Genomic DNA, 13,246 nt, shown 5'->3' with positions numbered 1-13,246 from the left:
GGAAAAGTCGAGAATGAACTACCTTTATCCTAACCTAATGTTGCAGTGTTAGAGCATTTCTAACAGAGCCCGTAAACGGGCCAAAACAGAAAAATAACCGCCAGTTTACGGGTTCGGGCTGAAATTTGGCGCCGATCAGTGACCGTAAAAGGGCCAAAATCGAAAAACTTTTTTCGGGCCGAGACCGAAAACTCAAAACGGCCTGTATTTGTATGGGTCGATCGAGCGAACCGAACGCTCGATCCTTATCTAGGGCGCGCTGAAATTTCAGCTCATGCAACCGCTCGCTCCCTCCCTCCCCGCTCCGCCACCACACTCCGCTGCCGCTCGATTCGCCAAAGCCCCGCATCCCGGAGATAGCGCAGGTTGCCCCGCACCCCGCCCGCTGTTCCTCGCCCAACTCTGGCTGTCGCCTCCACCGCCGCCGCTCCGTCCGAATCGAGGATGAGCTCGGGCGACGAGTTGGATCTGTCGGATTCGTCGAGCTCCGACGATTACGACCTCGACGAGCTGCTCCAGGACGACGAGATGGAGGCCACCATGCTCCTCCTCTCCGTCAAGGTCCTGGAGGACCGCGCGAAGCTGATGAATCGAAGGCGCGGATCCGTGTTCGTTCGGAACCACATCCAGCGGAATCGCCTCCTCAGCCACGAGCAGCTGATGGTGGACTACTTCGCCGAGGTACCTACATATCCTCCCCATCTGTTCCGTAGGAGGTATCGCATGCGGTGTAGCTTGTTCGTCCAAATTGTCAAGGCGTGCGAAGCCAATTCGAATCACTTCAAGCAACGTAGGAATGCCGATGGGGTGATGGGTTTCAGCGCTTTCCAAAAGATCTCTGCTGCCATGTGGGTCATTGGGTATGACATCCCTGCGGATTACACCGACGAGTATCTAGAGTTGGCGAAGATACTACCTCGGAGTCAGTCCGCAAGTTTGCTCGCATGATACTATTATCAAGTTTTTTGGGCCTACTTATCTCCGAGCTCCCAATGGGGATGACACCAAACGGTTGATGGAGATAAATGAGTAAAGAGGTTGGCCTGGCATGCTTGGTAGTCTTGATTGTATGCATTGGACATGGAAGAATTGTCCAAAGACATGGCATGGCCAATACTGTGGCAAGAGCAAAAATGCAACCATTGTACTTGAGGCCGTTGCATCACAAGATTTGTGGATTTGGCACTATTTTTTTGGTTTGCCGGGGACACTCAATGACATCAACGTGCTGCAAAGGTCACCTTTGTTTGCAAATTAGCAAATGGGGAAGCACCCACTTGCAACTACAAAGTCATGAACAATGAGTACACAATGGGATATTACCTAGCCGATGGCATCTATCCGGATTGGGCAACTTTTGTTAAGTCTGTCAAGGATCCCCAAGATAGAATTGAAACGGAATTTGCCAAAGCTCAAGAAGCAGCTCGCAAGGACATTGAGAGAGCTTTTGGTGTTTTGCAAGCAAGGTTTGCTATTGTTCGTGGCCCAGCCCGATTTTGGGACAAGAAAACCCTTGTCAACATCATGACATGTTGTGTGATTCTTCACAACATGATCATCGAGGATGGAAGAGAGTTGAGCTTGCCCTGCTTCTATGACAATGTTGGCACCCGAGTGGAACCCCAACGCAATCCGGATCGGATTGAAGCTTTCCTTGAAACACATCGGCAGATTGAGAATGCCAGTACCCATGCCTAGCTCGTCTATGATCTGAAGCTACACCACTGGTAGCGACATGGCTATCGCCTTTGATCCTACCATTCCATTCATTTGGTCACATGTATCATTGTTGAGATATTTTTTCATTTGTTCAATTTTCCCAAAACTGTTGTAATAATTTGGTTCAGACTATTGTTTATGTGTTGTAATAATTTGGATGATTATTTTATTAATTATGATAGATTGTTGTATGTGTTGCATATGAATTCTATGAAAAATCCTGCCTTTATGGATTTGGAACCCGCTGGCGCAGAACAGAGACCGTAACGAAAACTGAAAAACAGAAGCCTACCATTTTTCAGCCCGTAAACACGAGTTCGGTGCACTAAACTACAGGTTTTCCGTTCGCGTTTTTACGGACTCTGCTAGAGAGATGCTGTTAGGGGACAAGGATTTTGTGCACATGGGAGTCAGTGCTCCCTTCACTTTTGGATTTTTGAAAATTTCAGATTCTCATATTTCTCTGCTTTCAAAAATTATGACATTAAATATGTAGATAGATGTGTATACGAGGATTGGAATCAAAAAAGTCTCGTCAAAAAATACGTTATATTTTTGGAGATGCAAAAAAGACAAATTTCTGACAGTACACTAACAAAATATACGTACTATTGTACTACTATTTATAGTCAGAATTTGTCTTTTTTGTATTTTCCAAAATACAAAGTATTTTTAATGGAACTTTTTTGACTACACTCCTCGTGTCTAAATCTATATACATATTTAATGTCATAATTTTTAAAAACATAAAAAGCGAGGTTTTGAAAATTTTCAAAAATTCAAAAGTCCAAGGAGCACTTGTGCTCATGTGCACATGGTACTTTCCGTGCTGTTAGGCTGTGCTACTCACCACAATGACCATGACCGCCCCCTCAGATCGAATGCCAGATGAGTTTCTGGGCTGTGTGGCTTCACGGCAGGCACTACGAATGCGACATGAGTAGGCGAGAAACTGCCGCTCGAGAGAGTAATTGTGGTGGGACTTGGAGCAGAGATGGATTTGCGTAGTCGGTGTTCGGAAGGAGCACGCGTGGCGCCGTGCATGGTGTCCGCGTCTAGACGTAGACGAACAGGTGGTGTGTTGCTCCGCTCCAGGTGGACATTTTGAGACAAAACCACTTGGCTCCAGATGGACGTTTCTTTGCATATCGCGCGCCCTGATCGAATAGCCACAAGCCAGCCATACAGCCCAAGCAAAAAAATGGCCTGTACCAGCAACAGGAAGAAGCTGCGTGTCCTGTTCATCCCCTTCTTCGCGACTAGTCACATCGAGCCCTTCACCCACTTCGCCATTCGCCTCGCCGCGGCAGCTATCCCCGACGTCGCCGTGGAGGCAACAGTCGCGGTCACGCCGGCGAACGTCTCGATCGTCCAGTCCGTGCTCGACCGACACTACGGTGCGTACAATGCAGTAGCAAACGAGGGCGCCGTCCCTGTCAGGATCGCGACGTACCCGTTCCCGGCCGTGGAGGGCCTCCCGAGGGGCGTCGAGAACCTGGGCCAGGTCGCGCCGGCCGACTCGTGGCGCATCGACGTCGCCGCCTTCAGCGACGCCCTGATGCGGCCCGCGCAGGAGGCGCTCGTCAGGGCGCAGTCCCCCGACGCGCTCGTCACCGACGTGCACTTCGCGTGGAACGTCGGGATCGCCGGCGACCTCGGCGTGCCGTGCGTCACGTTCAAGGTCACCGGCGCCTTCTCGTCGATCGCCATGCGCCACCTCGCGCTCCTGGCGGACGTCGCGAACGCCGACCCCGACGTCGCCGTGGTCCCTCGGTTCCCGGGCCCGCCCGTACGGATCCCGAGGACAGAGCTGCCTGAGTTCCTCAGGAAGAAGCAGGAGGTCGACTACTCCAAGACCAACACCTTCTACGCGGCGCAGGCCGCCTGCTTCGGCGTTGCCGCCAACACGCTGCCGGACCTGGAGCGGCCGTACTGCGACGTGCACATCAGCGAAGGCCACGTGAAGCGCGCCTACTTCATAGGCCCAGTCTCGCTGCAACCGCCATCTTCATCGCCGGCGGATACCGGCAGCGGCGAGCCGTCGCAGCGCTGCATCGATTGGCTCGACTTGAAGCCTGACCGCTCGGTGGTGTACCTGTGCTTCGGCAGCTTCGCCCCCGTCTCGGACGCGCAGCTGCAGGAGCTCGCGCTCGGGCTGGAGGCGTCTGGGGAGTCGTTCGTGTGGGTGGTGAGGTCGAAGACATGGACTGCTCCGGTGGGGTGGGAGGAGCGCGTCGCGGACAGGGGGATGCTCGTCACGGCCTGGGCTCCGCAGACGGCCATACTGGGCCACCGCGCGGTGGGCGCCTTCGTCACGCACTGCGGCTGGAACTCGGTGCTGGAGACGGTGGCGGCGGGCGTGCCGGTGCTGACGTGGCCCATGGTGTTCGAGCAGTTCATCACCGAGAGGCTGCTCACCGACGTACTCGGCATCGGGGAGAGGCTGTGGCCGCACGGCGCCGGCGTACGGAGCACACGTCACACAGAGCACGAGCTAGTCCCTGCCGGAGATGTGGCACGGGCGCTGACGGCATTCATGCTCCCTGGAGGATCAGGGGACGCGGCGAGGAACAGGGTGATGGAACTCGCCGCCAGGGTTCACGCGGCCACGGCGGAGGGAGGCTCCTCGCACCGTGATCTGCGCCGTCTCCTCGATGATCTCGTGGAGGCGACATGTGCTGCTGCTGGAGTGACGAAATCAGTCCAGGACTAGGCGCTAGCTCCCGGCTTCTTTGCACCCACACGAAGCCTCTCTTCGCCTGAAAACAGTCTCACCTGTAACGCTGTACGTGCTGCTGCAGTGCTGCTTAATTAATGTACTCAGCAGCAGCAGCAGCATAAGTGCTTGTGTATTCGTTTACTTCATTGGATTTACTCTTCAAATTCACCGTGCACAAATAAAACATGTTATATTTAGATAAACTTGCGACATCCTTTTATGAACGGAGGGACTACTACTGTCCTGACACAATTGTGTTGGAATTGGCCTCCCCTTGTCCATGATGTTTGAAAATCTCAAAGGCCGAGTTGGTCCAGTCATGCATGGCAAGAGGTGAAATAAAAGTTTAACCCAACATTATTAGTTTAGAGAGAGTTGGACCTCCTTATAAGGGTGTTCTTCTGTTTGTTGTATAAGCATGTGAAAAGAGGTTTCCTACACACGGCGTTCCTCCTCAGCCGCTTGCCTCGTCACGACGCCCGGATGCGGCCAAGTCTGTGCTCACCTTTTCTCGGGGCGAGCCTGCAGGGCCAGCTCGTTGGAGGTAGGCTGGTGTGGCAGGCTCGTCTACGGTGGCTTCCTGGCATGGGCGGCCACAGACATTTTCCAATGGGTATTCAAACTTAGAAAAAAATTCTAATGCAAAACCTGAAGGAGAAAAAACTGTTGATTTTGAGGTCCAGATTCAACAGCAGGAGTTGGTTGTTTTGGTGTTGACATTGAATCATTCTTCTGATTCTTTGAAGCTCTGTGCCACAACAACTGCAAATCACCACAAGCCCCCTTCATCTCTCTATTCTTAATTTCTAAACAGAACTTCAGCACAGCTGTAACAATTGGAAAAGATAAATTACTGATTTGCTAGTTCAATAAATAGATACTCCAATTAGAACTTGGACGAGAAATTATCACTGATTTGCTAGTTCGAAAATTAGAAAAGGAAATTAAAAGTACAAGCTGCCTTTAATTTGATCGAACTGGCCTGTGGACTAATTACTAATATCAGGAAATGAAAGAACTTGGATGAGGAATTGGATTTTTAGAACCTACCGTGAGAGCCTGAGACCAAGAGGAGTTTGGTCGCCGGATTGAGGACCTTCCGGCAGCAGAGACGTGGAGACGACGATGCTCTGGCCGCTCGCCTCGCAATCGTCAGAGATGCAGAGACGACAGTGCTCCGGCCGCTCGCCCTAGACGCTACGCATCTGAATCGCCATACACGGAGACTGTCGTTTCGCTCGCCTCGGAATCGTCAGACGCGGAAACGCCTCGAGTCTGGAGCGACGCGTGCGAGTCTGGGACGCGAGTTAGTTCGCTCACTGATTTGCCTCCTTGAATTGAGCCTTTCCGTTGGGCCATCTGGGCTGTATACACCATGATTTTTTTGGCAAAAAAAATGGGTATTCATGTGAATACCCATGAATACATGTAGGCCCGCCAGTGCTTCCTGGCACCGGGTTGGTGCGTGCGGCGGCGGGCTAGGTAGTGGCGTAAGTGGTGGATGCCGATGGATATCGATGCCCTTATCCTACATCGGTGTTCCTCTCGTCTCAACAGTGGTGGCTAAAGCCGGCGACTTTCATCATTGTCCTCCATCTCCAGTCCAACTCGGGTGCCATCGGCGTCGCAATGTATGGCCAGGGAGCAATCCCTCCTCGGCGGTGGCCGTAGCTGAGCACTCGGCATCTACGTGTGTCGTTCCCTTCTTGGAGGCATGTTCATGGCCTACATCGTGCCTTCCCTCCCCTCTGATGCCAGGGAAAACCCTTGGTTTGATCTAAACAGGTGGCAGCGGCACTATAGTATCAGTATCTTGTTGAAGACATCATCTAGGCCATTTGGGGAGAGGCCAATTCAATAATTTTAGGTTGGGGACAAAAGGTGAAGCAATGGCGGTTGGTTGTTTTCAAGGCTTAGATTCTAGGGCCCAATTTACGGCATGTCGGATGCATCTTCGTTAACATCTTCTCTGATTCCTTTACGGCCTGCCTTCTTCTTGCCGACTCTTTAAGCGCATGAGGGGAGGATGAATACAAGTTCGCATCGAACTCAAGGTTAAGGATTACAACAAGATGATAAATGGTGTGATGTTCTTTATGATTATGAAGATCCATGCCTTAACCTCCAATGATCCAAGCAACGACGGTGATGGATCCCCTTCTATGAGTTACCCCTTCCGGATCCCTCCCACAGGTCCATTTTCGTGGTTTTCTGGTGAATATATTTGGTGGATCGCCTATGAGATCCATATTCACGTGGTGAATATATTTGACGAGGCGACGTTAACACCATGCGGTACGGTCAGATGGAAAAGGCGGGCCTAACCGTACAACTGGTCTTTAAAGCCATTGTGAACGTTTATTTGCAAATTTCTTCTTTGACTTGGTGTGGGCTCTTCCTGGAAGGTCTTTAATGCTCTAAATCATCATTATTTCGCCCAGATATTGTCTTTCTGCATTGGTTGCAAATATTTCTTTGTATTTCCAAGATACTATGAAACAAGTAAAATAGGTGCGCCCCAACACGGTAAAAATACGAAAATCCTAACACTACTTAGGCATTTATGTGTTGTAAAACATGTCACCTCTTGCAGTCATCTTGGAGATTTTCTGGGATTGTTGTGTGTGGAAGATGACCTAGCTCTGATGCCAAGTGTAATACCATGTTGCTACCGAGGTCAGCGGAGCGTGAGGAAAGGATAATGCCGCTTGTTGAGAGAGGCCACCGGAATATATCGCCGCTTGTGGAGAGCATGCACCGAAGAGGAAGATGATGGGAGAGAGAGAGAGAGAGAGAGAGAGAGAGAGAGAGAGAGAGAGAGAGAGAGAGAGAGAATGGGAGCAACCTGAGTCAAGCCGGTTCAATCCTTCCCTTCCTGGTTGATGATTCTCTCTTATAGCAAACAAGTCCAATCCAAGTCCCTTCTAGCTTTCGCATGGTCCATGTCCACCAAAAATCCATGTTTTCGATAGAGAACCATATTTCTCTGTTAGGATCATGACATTCAGGAAAACAAGTGATTGATTACCTTCATGGGATGCATGGTCTTGAAGATCCGGGCGCTCTGCGTGGAGGTGATAATGGGTGGGATCTTTATCCGCCTCCATTCCAGGCTGCCTATTCCATCCACACGGCGTGCTTCCTCAGAAAAGCCTCCTTGAACCCAAGCTCCTCACCCACCCCCTCCTTGCCGGTGGCCTCCCTCATCTCCACCTTCCGCCTTCTTCCAACCCTTCATCTTCTTCTTCGTCAATTTCTTGCTCTTTTGGTCCTCCTCCACGAGGGTAGTGCTCAGCTGATATGGTGTCTCCAACATTGCCGTAACACGAATCTTTGCACGCGCCGTACGAGAGTGAAACCGAAACCCAGACATGTTTCCTTAATATATTATTCATACTATTATTTCAAAAAATCAAAATCCAATTAGGTTGGAAAAGGCTAGAAAATACAACTATACAATCCTCCATTAGGATATTTATTAGGCTCATACATAGTAAATCATCCACATATATATTTAAAAGGAGCACCTTATATAGACACATTCAGTACATCTAAGTGGTACATATTATTCTATACATTAATTTGATCTTGAAATATATATATTTCATTCTTTGTTTCGTAGTATTCAGTTCAAAGGAATATCTCAAACGAAACTTTAAAATGGCACAACTTTTGATATAAATGTATATTAATTATTTATAATAGTGCATTTGATTTTGACTTAAAGATATATATTCGTGAACTAATTAATTCAACAAAACCGCTTGCAACGTATCAATTATAGGATTTTTTAGACTGAATTGGGAAGCATTAAGTCAAAATATGATAAGTACAACCTTTTCTTGATAGTATCATAGGAATTGTCCTTACGGAAGGTGGGAATGACTAACGTATTAGATACAATAAAAAAACTAGTATTAGTATAAAGTTGTATCCTAAATGTTGTATTATTAAAACAATAGCGCAGACTTAGTGACAAAATAATATAGAAAGAAGTAGAGGAGTTCAGTATAACTTAACGTCATATCGTTTTGGTTAGGCTTGTTTCAGCCCGGTTTGGTTTGTTAAGTTGTTGGGTTTCTTTTGTTGCTTTGTTGGGCTTCAGTTCGGTTGATGGACTTGTTACGCTTCACTTTAGTTCTTGGGCTTCAGTTCTGGCAGGACCTAACATAGAGATACCCCAAAACAAACCTTGTGCAATTTATAAATTCGAAACAGATTTCAGGACTAGTCAACGATGATAGATATTTACGAAAACCCCCCTAACCAATCACAAGAAGACATGGAAAATAGATGGATTCATCTAGGGACAACACAAGTGGATCTATTCTCTCTTCTTATTGATCAACAAGAAATATGCAAGCAAAATTTCCCTGGTAAAAGAAGAGAGGAGAAAATAGAGGAGAAAAGAGAGATCAATGGAATCTGAGCACGAATCAGGAGGTTTTATTCCAGATCTTGGTGGTGATCTTGATAGATCAAGCCCCAACAAATCCGGTACTCCTCCTCCAGTTTCTGCTCCTCCTACACCTCCTCCTCTTCAAGATTTTGCTCGTCCAAATTTCTGTTGGTCTTGATGAATGTACAAAAGAAAATACGTTCTCCAGTCCTTGCTCCAATTCTTGTTGCATTTCCTTATGACCAGTTCCTACATGCATAGAAAATCAAATTATTATATCTATTCTTGCTGAGAAACTCCAGACTAAAAGAGATATGTTTCTGACATCAGGAATTGAACAAGATGCATACAGTATTATCGGTACTCAGGTACTCAGCAACAAAGAGATGCAATGCAAAACTTTAAAAGGGGGGGGAAATTGTCCTTGAATGTTGATTCCAAGTATCCTAGAATGACAAACATGATTTTCTACTTGAATGCAATTTCCAAGAATTAGTACTCAACAACTGCAATAGTATGAACAACACATTGCAAGTACTAGTATGCAAAGCAACAACTCTACATGAGACCAGGTTAGAGAAAAAGCGAAAAGTGTTTACTTTGTTCTTCGTGATGCCCATTCATGATGTTTAATTGATGATAAATGTATTGTTCCATTGAAATACCATAACTAAGGTTCGGTCACATCAACTTTGCATAACATAGTAGCAAACTTAGTACTTAATATTATTACACATTAGAAAACATGCTTCACAAGATAGCAAACATAGTCTTATGAAACCACAACAAATCTTAGACATGGTAATTCATAGGTAAGGAGTAGCCAAGCTTCAACTCTAGGCTACCTCCCTCATGTTGCTATGGACCATGTTGTCGAGCATGTCAAACACTATGAAAACAACATCCCTAGGGCCCAAACGAATCCTCTCAGCAAAAGTCTTCCATCCATTGGTCAAAGCGGTTCCTTCCATCGCTAGAAATATCATGCTTGCTGCCATATTCTTCAAATACAAAATTATTCCTTTATAAACCAGAGAGTACATAATGTTCTACACATTCCTAGAAAATCAAAATATTCAAGAAAAATTATTTTGCAACCCAAAAGAATGGTTCAAACATTAGGGGACATAATCTGTCAAAAATTTCAACAACAACAAAACGGGATCTTTGACCACTTAGACATGTCAGGGATTTGTTTTCCAATTTTTGTTCATATAGAGGATGAAACGTTTCAACTTCAGTGAATTTTCAAAATTTTAGGAGTTTCCAAAAAAATCAGAAAAACCGTGCACCAAAAAGCAGTGTGCAGATATCAACATCTCCCATTTGCTTCACAACTTTAAAACATCCAAATGGGTAATACTTGTTACTTTATTTGAAAAATCAGAGAGAAAACAAAAAAAACTTTTTTGCAACATGAAGAATGCAAAAGAAAAACCAAAAATAAAAACATCTTGCCTCCCGTAAAGCGCTTTTTTTTAGAGCCATATAGTTAGGCTTACTTATTTGTTTCAAGTGATGTGGAAATTATGTGGTAGCTTGAATCTTGGTGCTACCTATTTCTTCCTTGGAAAGTGTTCCAAACACTTGTTGTGTGAGAATTTAAACTTCACATTCCCTTCCTTTGAGTCAATGATTGCACATGTAGTTCTCAAAAAGGGTCTTCCAAGAATTATAATACTACAGGTATTGCTTCCCATGTCCATGACAATAAAATCACCAGGCACATAAGTCATATATAATTCAACCATAATATTGTTTACTCTTCTTAAGGCTTATTTAGTTCAATCATTAGCAAGTAAAAGATCTATTTGGTATTTTTTTTCCATATTTTTAAGTTCTAGTAGATCATATAGTTCTTTAGATAGCACAGAAACACTAGATCCAAGATCTAAAATAGCATGATAGGTCTCTTTATATATAGTAATAATTAATATATTGGGGACCTAAACATCCCAAGATTTGGTGGTATCATAGTTTTATTATTGTGGACAAGCCGTTTTTGCTCATAGGTGTTAAAAAATTCGAATAAAATTTCTTATCGTGCATCCGAACATCCTATGTTACGTGATGAAAGTTTTGTGGGAAAAAATATTTTATGTGGCCTATGTAAAAAAGACAAATAAATGTCTCGTAAAAACTTTTTTCAAGCATAAAAAAATGTCTTTTTGGAATAGGCCATAGAAAATAATATTTTTTCGTTACACTTTGTGTGCAGGGCTGCAGGCACAGAATATGTGGAAGTACAGCCCAAATTTATTTTCGAAATTTTTAGACATTTTGAAAAATGTTTTTTCAGTAATAGGTGCATCTACACCTATGAGCCAAAATGGATTTCCGCATTATTGTATCTTTCTATATTTTCTTTGATTACATAATTTTCTATGTATTGCCAAATCCTACTTGATGAAAATTAATAGTTGGATCTTTAGAAAACGGTGCCTAAATAGACTTTTCATACCGGCTCGCATCGCCTTTCGCGATGGAGTTAACCCATCCCGACCTGCGAATCTGTATATAAGCGGCAGCGGAGGGTTTGGATGAGAAAAACCACATCCATTTTTCCTCTTCCTCCCGTCGCCGCCGCCGCACCTGCTCTTCGATTCCCAACGACTCCAGCTGTGGAAATAAAATCGCCGTGGCCACTCGCCTCATCTCCGCCCCATCTACCTCCTCCCAAGATGGCGCCGCCCAATTTCGTGCGTGAAGGCCGCGCTCTTTCACCGCGCGGCGGCGGCTTCGCGTCGGCGAGGCTAGCGCAGGAGACGAAGGCCGAGCGCACGACGCACATCTCCAAGAAAGCGCGCCACTGCAGCACGCTCTCCCACCACAACCCGCGCTCCTCGGCGTGGTTTGGCCTCCTCCTGCCGCATTCCGCCGTGACGCGCATGACGGCGAAGCAAGTCGTCCTCGGGGGCAACGTGGGTCATCGTTCCGACATCGTGCGGGCCTCCGACGCCCCCGCTGATCAAGTTAGACTCCGGTACCAACGAGGACGAGGACGCCGCTGAATGGGAGGGGCGCCACCTTGCCATGGCCCGGTGCAAGACCCTCACGAAGGTCGTCGCCTAAGTGTGGGAGAAGGCCAAGCAGGCCCGTGATGCCACCGACAAGGAGGAGCGCAATGTGCGCAGGGCAAAGCGGGCGTCCATTCGGTTAGAGATGGCGAGGCATGGCTTCATCATCGTCAACTGCTCCGATGACGAGACGGACCTCTCCGACTCCGGCATCAACGACGAGGGTGGGATATAAGAGCATCCCCACTCGTTGGCGCTCCCCACGCCCAAATCCGGCGAAATTTTCGTCCGGATTGGAGGAAGATTTGGCGTGGGGAGGAGTAGTTTCCCAGTCGTGTGCTCCCCAAGCGGCGTTTCTCGGGGAAAAAGAGGATGGCTCGGGGAATCCGGACGAAAGAGGAGACACGTGGGCGTGGGCGGTTGGTTTAGCTTCATCCGGAGTCCCCGAGCGCTCCCCGGGGGGCCGGGGATGGCATGGGGAGTCCGGATGAAAATAGGCCCAAATCCGGACCAAAACGAGGAACTGGGGGCGCGACTGGGCCGAATTTCGCCGTCCGGATGGAAAAAAGTGGCCGTGGGGGGCTTTGTGGGGAGACGAGTGGAGATGCTCTAACTCCCGGGCTTGCTAAGGTAGTTTAGGAACTTTAGTTTCTCTCTTGCAAAATCTTGTAATATGAACTCAGACGAACTAGTTTGAATTTCTGGCACCAAAATCAACAAATTGTATTTGCGGTTTTTGGAGGGTGGGGGTCTATTCGGACGCTTCTGTTGTTGGCGCAAAATTAGCTAATGCAGTTAACCCCATCCGCGGATGCAGTTCGGCCGGATGGGTATCTACTAGAGATGGTCTCACAAGTTTTGTTACCCAGAAAACCATTTTTGTTTGGATAGGGAACATGTGAAACTAGTTATTGAGAATTACGAATTAAACATATATGTCTTAGTTGTAACTTGAATTCTAACAGTAAAACTCGACGTACTAAGAGCATGTCTAACAGACCCCTTAAAAGGGGCAAATCCATATAATAACCGCCAGAATACGGGTTTCGGCTCTACCCGGCCGTCTAGCAGATCCCTAAAAACGGCCCCCGCTCCGATTTTTGCTGTTTTCGATTAGGGGGCGGGTCCCCGCCCCCTACTTGTGCGGGGTGGGAGCGGGGATAGTGGGCCAAACCGGTATCGTCCACTCCACAGCGCGCGAAGGGTTTCGCTGAAGCCAACCGCCCGATCTCCTCTGCCCCGCCCTTCCCGGCCGGATCCCGCTGCCATGGACCGTCCGCAAGAGCCGCCTACTGCCGGCGGTGCACCTCCTTCGGCCGCGGTGGTTGATGTCCTCGTCGGAGGTCCGCCGAACGCCGGCGTCGTCTCGGCCATGATCTCCGCCACCATCCT

The 13,246-nt window shown here is 47.5% G+C and overlaps 2 protein-coding genes across 2 annotated transcripts; both read left to right on the top strand.

Moving 5' to 3' along the window:
* Nucleotides 1-444: 444 nt before the first annotated feature.
* Nucleotides 445-948, top strand: LOC139834993 (uncharacterized). The gene has a single exon (XM_071824931.1). It carries the CDS (start codon nucleotides 445-447, stop codon nucleotides 946-948), a length of 504 nt encoding a protein of 167 aa, XP_071681032.1.
* Nucleotides 949-2,920: 1,972 nt separating this feature from the next.
* On the top strand, nucleotides 2,921-4,602 carry LOC127327855 (scopoletin glucosyltransferase-like). The gene has a single exon (XM_051354660.1). It carries the CDS (start codon nucleotides 2,921-2,923, stop codon nucleotides 4,430-4,432), a length of 1,512 nt encoding a protein of 503 aa, XP_051210620.1. The 3' UTR covers nucleotides 4,433-4,602.
* The last annotated feature ends 8,644 nt before the right edge of the window (nucleotides 4,603-13,246 follow it).

Source organism: Lolium perenne, chromosome 1 (assembly GCF_019359855.2).
Source record: "Lolium perenne isolate Kyuss_39 chromosome 1, Kyuss_2.0, whole genome shotgun sequence".
In the NCBI taxonomy this organism is placed as follows: Eukaryota; Viridiplantae; Streptophyta; class Magnoliopsida; order Poales; family Poaceae; genus Lolium; species Lolium perenne.
The sequence above is the reverse complement of the archived record's forward strand: the minus strand, read 5'-3'. Positions and strand labels throughout refer to the sequence as shown.